At 37.7% G+C, this 12,059-nt stretch overlaps 1 protein-coding gene across 1 annotated transcript; it reads left to right on the top strand.

Moving 5' to 3' along the window:
* Window positions 1-2,139: 2,139 nt before the first annotated feature.
* Window positions 2,140-3,645, top strand: LOC121987078 (zinc finger CCCH domain-containing protein 2-like). The gene has a single exon (XM_042540986.1). The coding sequence runs from the start codon at window positions 2,231-2,233 to the stop codon at window positions 3,377-3,379; it is 1,149 nt and encodes a 382-aa protein (XP_042396920.1). The 5' UTR covers window positions 2,140-2,230; the 3' UTR covers window positions 3,380-3,645.
* The last annotated feature ends 8,414 nt before the right edge of the window (window positions 3,646-12,059 follow it).

Genomic DNA, 12,059 nt, shown 5'->3' with positions numbered 1-12,059 from the left:
GCCGATGATCCGCTTCCCGCTCGGGTGTAGCCGAGCCTTGCTTAAGCCCTGATGTTGAATGCCTTGACTTTGACCTACATCGTGACAATTAACTCGTGCTAGGTAGACTCTTCCTTATCGCCACATCAACCACTATGAGATATTCATACATGTAAGGACATTAATATATATAAATAACTTATACCCACTATAGGACATTCATATGAAGGTTAATAATCCCCTAATGTTAGTAATCCTTATTCTAATCTTATTCTATAAATTTATACTTCTTATGTGAAGTATGTATATGAGAAAAGAAAGAAAAGGAAAGGGAGTCTAAGAAAGAAGAGAATAGTAATCTTTATCTTATTGAGAAGAATAAAAGAAAATTATCATCACACATCACTAGATTAATAGTTGAAATGTTATAACATAAGATAGTTTGATATATATGATTATCATCTTGATTACGAGTAGTTGGTATTTAGGATTCATAATAATTGTAAAAATTTACGGTGCCAGACATTAATGTATCACCCACTAAAGTATAAATTTAATTTTTATAAAATAGAAATAAATTTATATATTTTACTGTTATCAATATTGAATAGGACGTCTTGGCCGGATGGTAAAGGACGCTTAAGATGGGCATTATTAAGTTTTTTTTTTTTTTTTACATCATATACAGACAACTTAAGCACATCAACGGCAATCAACGCCAACACAGGATACATATTTACGTAATACAATCTCAACCCCCTTGGCCAAATAAAGACGATGAGCTCAAAGCCCAAATATATAATTATCAACTCCTGTTCCATGGCACGCATGGTGTTTTCTTTTAATTAATCCACATGACCTGAAGAAATCCTATTGCTGTAGACTGGATGTGATTGTTTAAGTGTTTAAGAAGCCAGGATGAGCTTTCTTTTCTTGTATTGGAATCCATGGCTAGCTAGCTGATGATTAGTTCAAGTCATCATGAAGCCTCTGGTTCTTGTCCCAATTGGTCTTCTTTAATGGCTCCAAAGTTGTATACGAGTAAAGAGGGTTTTTTTTAACTGAAACAAAAATAAATAAATAAATAAATAAATAAATAAATAAATAAGAAAAGAAAAGAAAGCAGCAGTGTTGGGTTCACGGAGACAGCAGGAAGAAAGGCAGGTTGAACAGGTACATTGCATTATTGAAGGAAGAAAGAATGCATTTATTTTGTTTTAACTCTTGTGTAGCGGGTCACTCGTGATAATTAGGTTCGTTTTTTTTTAGAGTTTTTATTATGATATTTTAATTTTAAATATTTTTTTATAAATTTAAACCTTTAAATTTGTGCTGCAATCGTGGGGCCGCATTGTGCCGTAAGTAGCCGTGCCCCAATGGCGTTGCGTAATTTGGCCGTCGCCATCTCATCGGTCGGGCGCCTGAACCGGCTCTTCGTCGAACCGAACCGAACCGAACCGGCCGGAAGTAAATATTAAGGAGCGATTAGTGCGCCCGCACACGTGTGCGCGCCTGGTTCGCCTAGCCGCGAGTCTGTTGGAATTTTTGGACGCTCGATTAATGGCGTGGGGCCCTTCTTAAATCGCTTAATAATGGCCGCTCATCATGACAATTGACGCACCGACTCGATTCGATCGGCGGCCTCAGGCTCGGAGATCCAGAGACCTACCTAGTCTAGAGTAGTGGCAGAAGCGTGATTCTGGTAGAACTTGGAGGCCACGGACTCCCGCCAAAAGAGAGGACGTGTTCGGCGTTCTGGCGCTGGGCCCCGCCTACCTCGCACTCCGCGCATGCCTTCGCCGTGCTCTGATCCTTCCACGCGTCCCACTCCCTCCATAAAACCAACTCCTTCACGACTAACGCCGTTACGCTCGTCCTATCAGATAAGAAGCCTCCCTCAAAATTGAAATATTTTATTTTACCTTCACATCTTATTTAAAATAAAAATAAAAATCTCTCCTTTTTATTACCTTAAAAAATATAGTAAATATGAGAGGGGCAAAATGAAATTGTAGCAAAATCTTATCGTGTCCGATGGTCAATCCACCGTCTTGTCAGTATACCGGGGACACCGTTTGCTTTGACGCCGTGGAGCTCCGTGGAATAAACCCTGGTTAGCGTATTACTCGACCACGGTTAGCGGCGCGTTTATATGGAGTCGTTCCCTCTCACCGTCTCCACGCACTGCCCTGAAATAGATAGGCACAGAGAAAGAGTCCCTCGACTTCCGTGAAAGCGAGCGGAGGAGAAAATGATGGTAGGACGGGAAACCGGTCGGCACCCAGATCTGATGGCTCGCGTACCGCCTTGGTCTTCACGCTTGGATGATCCGGTTGCCTACTGCCCGGCCGCCTGCGGCGGCGGCGGGGTTCATTTTCTCGGCGACTCGGCCCTTGCGGCGGCGCTGCAGAGGTACTTGCCTTGCAGCGGTGACGTGGTTGAGGAGGAGGATGAAGAGGCGGATGATGAGCCTGACAACGCTGTGGACTTGTACTCGTCGGACGAGTTCCGGATGTACGAATTCAAGGTCCGGCGGTGCGCGCGCGGCCGGTCGCACGACTGGACCGAGTGCCCCTTCGCGCACCCAGGGGAGAAAGCGCGCCGCCGTGATCCCCGGAAGTACCACTACTCCGGCGTGTCCTGCCCCGACTTCCGCAAGGGCGGATGCAAGCACGGTGACGCGTGCGAGTACGCGCACGGGGTGTTCGAGTGCTGGCTCCATCCCGCGCGCTACCGCACACAGCCGTGCAAGGACGGCACCGCCTGCCGACGCCGCGTCTGCTTCTTCGCTCATACGCCGGATCAGCTCCGCGTTCTCTCGCAGCAGCAGCAATCGACACCCACAAAGCTAGCAGTCGAGTCGTATGACGGCTCGCCGCTCCGCCAGCAAGCGTTGGAGTCTTACATCTCAAATCAACTCATCTCATCCTCGACGACCGCCTCACTGATGTCTCCACGGCTCTCTTCCCCGACATCCGATTCTCCTCCGACGTCGCCGTGCACGACGGGGCTCAGGAGGGCCTCGTGGCCGCCTGGTACATCCATCAACGACCTCGTTGCTTCTCTGCGCCAGTCGCAAATCAGCCAGGTGAAATCCCTACCTAGCTCCTGGGGACTACAACCAGGTAACAGTCTATTCGGCTCTCCTAGAGCCAAATCCGGCTTCTGCAGTCTGCCAACAACTCCAACCACGCTGACCGGCGGAATGGGCTGGCTCGATGCAGCCGAAGGCACAAGCTTCCCGAAAGGCGAAGAGCCGGAAGAGAGGGTGGAGTCTGGGCGAGCTCTGAGGGCGAAAATATTCGAGAAACTGAGCAAGGAGTGCGTGGTAGAGAGGTCCGTCGCATCTCTGGCACCCGCAACGCCGGACGTCGCTTGGGTGTCTGGACTGGTCAAGTAAGCTATCAAAAATTCAGAAAAAAAAAAGGAGAAAGATGAACGAGATGTGAATCTTGAACTCATAAAGCTCGGCGAGTTCAGACGACCTGTATATAACTGTACATAGCAAATGGTAAGCAGGAATAGGAGGTGGGCTTCTGGTTTGGCAAGACAGCGAAGACGACGAAGAAGAAGAAGAAGAAATTAAGATTGTTAATTGTGTAGATTTCTGTTTTGGATTTGAAATTTCATGTATTCTGTAGAATTTTGAATCAAGATGTTATCCAATTCCTGATGTCTGTAAGAAATGCTAAACTTGAACAAATTTCATCCTCTCTATGAATTGTGTGTGAAGATTAAAAGTGTCTGGAGCAGGCCAGAGGCATTTAGTTTATTCATTTTTATCGAATCGCCAGTTCGACGGCACTGTTTTTGAAGCAATGGCGGCAACAGGGCTGTCCGTACCACAGGAGTTGTGTGTTCATCGCACCCCGCCCTCCTTTTGACGTGGGAGTGGATAAAAGCTTAATGGTTAAAAATAGCAGAAGCTGATAATGCCTTGGTATGGGGGAGCAGCGATCTTATTCCAGTCTTGATAAATACTTTTATATTTAATGTTCCAAATTTCCAGAAAATAAGTTCCTCTTGCATTCTACTGATTTCAAATGTATTATTATTATTCATTTATATTATTGAAAATTATTATTTTTAATAATAAGAAGATTATTCTCAAACATGGGGTCCATGGAATGGGTCAAAGTTCCTTTTTATTTAATTAGTTAAAATAAAACAATTTAAATTATTAATATTGTTGAATTTTTCCTAACAAGATTTTTTTTTTTCACATTACTTCACATCAAATGGCCCCATATATATTGATTGAAATGCACCATTTTATTATTTGGATTTGTCAAGGAGGGAATTGGAATTTTGATAAGTGTGGGGATAGAAGGTTAATTGGCATCAAATCGACTTTGCTATCAAGGCATGGGTTTTGAATGAGTTCTTCTCTATTTGTCACTTTCCTATTAATTCTTTCATTTATCTTTACGAGGGAGGGGCCCTGCCTTAAAATAGTTTCTAACTTATGATTTTTTTTAATCATAAAAGTACAAGCTCGGGCTCCGTCCGCTCAAGTCCCTTTTTCCTCCACGATCTCAAGAGAGCTGATAGCAATTGTCGTCGTTTACTCAATCGAGTTACATTCGATTTCGCTGCTCTATCTGAGTTGAATGAGAGACGTAGGATGGTACTCAAATTATTTACCAAGTGGCCGATCTCGCTTCTTGACGGACCATACTTAAACCCCGAGCACCTTGACATCCCCGAGCATCCGGTATCCTCGAGTGCTCGTTGTTCCTGCACACTAAAGGTCCATCGTTGGATAGACATCCACAAGCACTATGGATGGGCACTCCCGAGCACCATGCTGGTGCTCGGTTTCCAACTTCTAGCAACTTACGTGGAGATTCCTATAACGACGGTCGGATATGATTCCCTAATTGCCTGTCTTGTGAATAGCTGATGGACACGTGACATTCTATGAGTGGAGACTCCCGTAACGGTCGTTGGATTCGGTCCTCTAACAGCCCCGCCGAAGGTAAAGTTGAGGTATGATTTTCTTATGAAGACAACTCTCTATATAGAATTCCCTCTTTGTTAGTTCTCGCTTCTTTTCTTTTGACTGAGCTAGTTATAATTTGAACGTCAGAATAATTGTGTTGGGAATGCCGACCAATCCGGATGTGCTTTTCTTCTCAGGCCATAGACTCTTAGAGCACCTTCAATGTACGTTTTGTCAAATGTTTATAAAATTTAAAAATTTCATTAAAAAAGTTTTTATGATTGTGTAGGTGAAGTTTCGGATTTTTAATTCAAGAACAGATTTAAGATTTTAAGCTTGTTTTTTTTCTTACGAAGGTGGAGCCAATAATTAATGTACATAATTGATCATTTTTAAATAATTTAAAAATAAATTATTTGATGAGCTAATTATAATGTGACAGTTTATAAATAATTAGTAATAATTAAAATTATATTTTTTTTTCTTTTAAAAATAAATATATTTGAGATAAGTTAAAAAATATACAAATGATTATAATTAAATTAAATTTATAAAATAATTAAATATTAAATAAAATGATAAATTATATTAAATTAAAAATTAAAAATTAATTAATTGTTAATTATAAATAAATTAAATTAAAGATTATAATTAATTAAAATATTAAATGAAAATTATATAAAGATATTAAATGAAAAAATTGTATGCAGGTTTTTTTTTAATTGTGGAGAGAATAGTAGATTTGTATTGAAGTTGATGTAATATGCATGGAGCCATGCAACTACATGTGGAGAGAATTACAAAAAAAAGCTCACTCAAAGGTTTAACGATTAGGAATGTTTCAATAAATTTTTATAATATTGATGTGACATGTTAGAATTATAAAAAAAGTTCATTGAAAGTTTCAACGATTGAAGATGCCCTTAGAACTTAGAAAGTGAACATAGCTTCTAGAGAAGAATGTAAGAGAAAAAGACACCACCAAATATTAAAAATAAATATAAAAAATAATTGGCTAAAAAAATACTATTAATCATGCAAAAATCTCTAAAAAATAACTTATTATCAGTAAATGTAAACTTCAATTCCATCAACAAAAAAAAAATTACTTACATAATAACTAAGTAATAACTTACCATCACATGAGATTCTCAATATTATTTCAATCCATCAAAATTCATTTAGTGTGAGTTGTTGGTGCAATCGTTCTCAGATTAAAAGTTGATCAGTTTAACTAAATTTGAATTGGCTCAACCTTGAGTTTCAATATTTAACAATATGTAAGAGAGAAGTCAAGTAGGTCAAGAGAGAACCGAATACCTGTATGAGATAGTTCTAACAGGAGGTTAAACAACAGTAAACACTTACTAAGTGAAGCTAAGCAGTTGAAGTCCTAATAGGATTAGGCAGAAGACCTAGTTGGAAACTAGGCAATGGAAGTCCTAGCGGGACTAGACAGTGAAGACCTAGTGAGTGAAGATAGATAGTGGAAGTGCTAGAGGGGCTAGGCAGTGAAGACTAGTTGAGTGAAGCTAGGCAGTGGGAGTCCTAGCGGAGCTAGGTAGTAAAGACCTAGCGAGTGAAGGTAGGTAGTGAAGACCTAGTTGCGAGCAAGGCAGTGGAAGTCCTAGTAGGGCTAGGCAAGTAAAAACTCCAATTGGGTCAAAGGTTGACTGGACACTTGGTGATCAGAAGTCTAACGGGAGTTAGCACAAGATGAAAAGTACAAGTGGCTTAAAGGTTGACATGACACTTGGTGAAAAAGCTTTGACATGTCAAGGTTGACCGAATGCAAGGTAATAGAAAATTCCAACAAGTCATGGATGACTTTGGGGTCGGGCAAAGGAACCCTAAACTGAGTTCAGAGTTTTAGGGTTAGACAATTGATATCGATTGGCCTTGGCCAAATCTATTAGACTAATCGTTTGGAAAGCTTTTTCGTGAAGCACAGAAAAGTATTAAATCAATTAGGCTAATCGATTTAGCATAACCTAGTTGATTGGGGCAAATCGATTGGATGATGTTTTGCTAACACAGAGAGGTGGTGAATCGATTATGATAATTGATTCAACCTTCCCTAATTGATGGCAATCAATTAGAAGCTGCCAAATTAATTTGTATGACTCACCAATTGATTGGATGAACAAAAAAGAGATGTTCTGTATATTTTGAATGGTCGACCTGACGTGACAATCGATTGAGAAGCCAATTGATTAGGAGGTGTAGAAGTAACCCTAGAAAAGTATTTCGCAAAGATTTGAAGTGATAGTTGTGTAAATACCTTGGATTAATGTTGATATGATCAACTGAAGTTAGTTAGTCTAGTGATCATCTTTTTGATTTTTGCGTGTAGTTGAGTCATATTCTCTCTCTTTTCCATCCAAAGGTTCGTTAGTTAATTTTTGAAGTTGTTCTGTCTTGCTAGCTTGGCCTTCGATGTTACTTCATGAAGCTCTAGGAACTTCTCTCAGAGTTCTTTGCAGAGCTAAAGGCGTCGATCCGGTTGACTTCTTGAGGTGGTAGTACACTTAGCAGGTGAAATTCTATTTTACCATTGGACACGAAGTCGGTCTGCTACTTCTTGTTACATTGGTGCTCTTTTTCTTCTTCTCTGTTCTCATCCCTGGGTGTTTCAAAATCATATTTAATTGTTAAAAGAATATCAAAGTCAGTTTTAAAAAATACCTCCATCTAGCGCTTCGAAAGTGTGAACTCCCTCTCAAAATTTGGTTGGTGAATGCTTGATTCGACTGTCTTTTTGTTGCTTTAGTTGGTGGTTAGTTTTTCTTAGGCACCCGATATTTGATACCACTTGTTGGATCGGGTGGGTCGACTAGTGAGGGGCGAAAAACCTGCAAATAAAATTTACAATTATCTTATTTTCTACTTTAGCAAAGACACACTAATTAATTAAAAATAATTAACATAACAATAAAGTAAGAAGGGACTCTGGATTTATTTGATTTACAACTGAGAAGGTTGTTATCCAAGACAATGAAAGCTCAACTAAGATCATTTTCATGAAAGCAGAGTATCCTCTTACAACGTTGAAAGAATAGAACGAAGTACAGAAAATGAATATGAAATGTAGAACAAGTGTGTGTCTTGAACTCCTAGCTCTATGGTGCTATTTATACCCTTTTGGGCAAAGTTACAGTTTTGTTGTTTATACCCTTCTGGGCAAAGTTACAGTTTTGTTGATATGGTTTGGAGGTGCCACTAATGTCATCTAGGGAGACCTCAATGTGATGTAGTTTCATCCACAAAGCAACGACTTTTCAATGGCTACTGTTTAATAGAGGCGTCTCAAGTCATTTAGAGACGTCGTTGCTACTGTTTATCTGAGGTACCTCGAGTCAACCGAGACGCCTCCGTTTCCTTTTGCGACAACTTATCTATTGGATACCCGGGGTGCCTACAATCCCATCTAAGGCATCTCGAGTACTGTTCATCCGAATGGTCAATTTGATCATTGATCATTTTTTTTTCGTTCGCTTGCTTGAGTGATGCTCTAACAGTCTAGAGTTGAGCTTACTTGAACCCAACTCCGGCCTTCTCCTCGAGTAAACTTCCCCTGACTTCTCATCCCCTAGATGCGCCATACACGCCCTTCTCACTCCACCGATATACTCTTTCGTGACTTCTCGTCCTTCGGATGCACTAAATCCATTAACTCCCTTCCCGTGCCATCCTTCTTACTCGCTGCATCTTCCATTCGACTTTATGTGTTCCTAAGTCCCTGCACACTTAGACACAAGATATAAAATAAACATGGCCTCATTTAACTCAGTTGATCATATCAAAACTAACTTAGGGTACTTACAATCTTCCCCTTTTTGATGTGCATCAACCCGAGTTAAGATTAGAATAAATAAATAATAATTAATTTTAAATAATTTATAAAATAATAAAACAATAAATAATAAATTTTCAATCAGTAATAATAAATTTGTAATCAGTCTTCTCCTTAACTTAATCCCTCGTACTCATAACTTCTCTCTCTTTGATCACATCAAAACTAGGGTAAACAAAATGAGAAAAAAATAAAAAAAAGTATGAAACATTTTCTAGAGGTTGTACATATAGTAAACAAGCCTATATATATTTTTCAAAGAATTATTTTCAAATATACAAATTTCTACAATTAAAAATCATATTTTCTAAAAAAAAATTGAAAATTATTTTTAACCTTTTAAAAATTTTAAATTTTTTTGTCAATATGAAACACGATAAAACTGATCTTAAAAAAAATCCATTGGAAAATTATTTTTTATTATAGTTGGAAAATATTTTTTGGATGTTTTGCAAAATAAATATTTAAAAATACATTTTTGCTTGAGAAGATCTTGATAATTTTTATGACCATTCAAAATCTAACCATTATATTTGGAAAAATAATTTTTTTCAAAAATTAATCTTAAAAAATTTTCAATTTTGAAATTCTATTTTTTGGTAAAATATTCATAATAAATTATGTAATGGTTAAAAAAAATTAAAAATTTTTCAACTAGCAAATAACCTATTTGTGCATCTCGGAAAATTTTATATTTTTTTAAAAAAATCAAACATAAAGTGTATGGACAATTAATTTAGCCAATGCTTTTAAAAATTTAACTAAATAAGTATCAGACATGCACATAAAATCAATTTAATAGGCTAGAAAAGATTTTAGTATCCAAAATAAATTATTAATTACTGAATTAATTAAATATTTTCTCAAAATATTATTTCTTACAACTTTTACAATTTGATCATATGATTTCTAATATACCAATTAAGCTTTCATTGTATCTACATTTCCTTTTTGGTGCTTGTAAGAAATTTGAGCATGTATGATTTTTTTTTTCTAATATTTCTATTTTATTTTTTAATTTTTCATTTTCGGTCATAACTTTATCAAACTCTTTCTTTAAGCATGCATTTTCTATTTTATTTTCTAAGTTAATATTAATTCTTTTTAGATTCACATAGTTAGTGCATAATTTACATAAGGATTTACTTAGCATTTTTATTACATATAATTGATCGGAGGGAAGGTTACATACCTCACTTACTATATCAGACTCTTAGATAGATGCTCCCCCTTCATCGATGTTCTCTCCAAAAGTGGTTTCGTCGTCTTTTTCTTGGTGGCTAGCTATTAGTGTTAGCGCGGTCTATTGATTCATTTCAGACTTTTCTGATGACAACTCACTCCATATTACTTGTAGGTTCTTTTGTTTGGATCTTCTTGTCCCTTTCTCCTTTTCTTTTTCTTTATTCTTCAATCTGGGATAATTGTTCTTTATATGCCTTTCTTCATTGTAGTTGTAGCACCTTACTATTCTCTTCTTCTGAAGTAGCTTTGTTACCTATTTTTTTTAATCAAAGTTGTTAGTTTTAAAAAATTTACTGAACTTTTTTACCATATATGCTTCTTCATTTTCGTCGAGGGATGACTCCGAATCCAGTTTGGCATTCTTGGCTTTTAGTGTTAAATTCTGACTTGACTTCCCTTCATTTCTTGAGCCTACACATCTAGACTCGTCGAATGTAGAAAATAACTCTTCTAATGTGCTTGTGGGTGCAATCAACCTCTAAGATTTTGATATTTGACAATGTACCTAAGTCTGGTTAGTTTGATTAATGTTGGATTCAAATAGGACTTAATGTTTTGAAGAAAGAAGTCTAGTCAGGAGTAGATGACTAGTAAGGATAAGTCCTAACTAGAAGTTAAGCAAGTGAGAAGCTTACTAAGTGACTAGTTCTAACTGGAGGTTAGCAAGGGTAAGTCCTAACCACAAGTTAGGTAGGTGAGAAGTCTACTAATTGACTAGTCCTAATTGGAAGTTAGGTAAGGAGAAGTACTGGTGAGTAAAACTAAGCAATAAAAGCTCTAGTGAGTGAAGCTAGGTCCTAATGAGTGAAGTGATGTGTACAATCTGTAAGTACACAATTGTCGTCAAATAATAAAAGATATCAAACCTACAAGAACTAGATATAAGCACTAGATACTCACACAATGAATTAGCTAAATGATTGTGAGTTGGGAATCTATGCACTTAAACTAGAGAGAAGTAAAGCAAGGAGAAAGAGAGAGAGAGAGAGCAAGAGTCGAAAGTTGGTTGAGGAACTTGGTTGAAGTGAGCGTTCTAGGAGCTCGATTTCATTGTGATGTTGATCAATGTACTAAGGATTGCCTACTACCCATCCTCTATCCCTATGAACGATTTGGAAGTTCAATTTATTAGCAACACTATCTTGCGGTGGTCATATCAGAGTGCTATCCCTATTAACATCCAATGCTAATGAATGAAAGTGATTCTATGATATCCGGTTCAAAGGATACTCTTGTCACTAGAGCCCCTCAATCATACATCCACAAGGACACACTAAGCACTTGATAGTATGGATATAAAAATAACCCATTAAGTCTAATTCTACCCTTCTTTGTAAAGGATTATTTTTCCTTTTCAAGGTGATACCTTGGATGTCTGGTTAAAGGATTACCCTTGCCACTAGGCCCTTAGATCATACGATCTAGAGCATCCCATCTACGGGGTGAACAAAACAATATAATTATTCAATTATACATGATATTTAAGCACAAATGCACCATACACACATAAGATCAAATGAATACAAGGCATAAGAAATGTCATATAGAAAAGAAATTGGCAAATCCAAGAGTATACATCAATCACATATCACAACTATTCCCTAATCCTAAAACAAGAAGATCTACTCCATAATAGGGAGAAATGAATCCAAAGACATTGAAATCATAAGCTTGAAACCCAATCTAAAGAGAAGAGAGGGAAAGAAGTTCATCAAAGACGTCGAGTGATCTTTGGATCCAATTCTTTGTTTCTAGAGGAAGGAGATGATGAAAATAACTTCGGATCTTCGATTGGAGTGTGGAAGAGGAATATATCTAGGGATGACAATGAGGCGGGTACAAACTCGACCCCGTAATAAACCCGCCCTAGCGGGGTGGGTTTAAACCCGCCTAAACAGGTCTAAGGCGGGTCCGGGGCGAGTCTTGGGTTTAACCGGACACGCCCCGAACCCATATATATAAAAATAAATATATAATTTATTAATATAATTATAAATTTTATTATATTTAATATTTAATATTTTAATTAAAATTTTATTT

The sequence above is a fragment of the Zingiber officinale genome, chromosome 1B, assembly GCF_018446385.1.
Source record: "Zingiber officinale cultivar Zhangliang chromosome 1B, Zo_v1.1, whole genome shotgun sequence".
Taxonomy (NCBI): domain Eukaryota; kingdom Viridiplantae; phylum Streptophyta; class Magnoliopsida; order Zingiberales; family Zingiberaceae; genus Zingiber; species Zingiber officinale.
Note: the sequence above shows the minus strand (reverse complement) of the source record. Positions and strands in the feature narration are given on the sequence as shown.

What these genes read in the sequence shown, in the direction of transcription:
- LOC121987078 (XM_042540986.1), top strand. Translation starts at nt 2,231, where the DNA reads ATGATGGTAGGACGGGAAACCGGTCGGCACCCAGATCTGATGGCTCGC.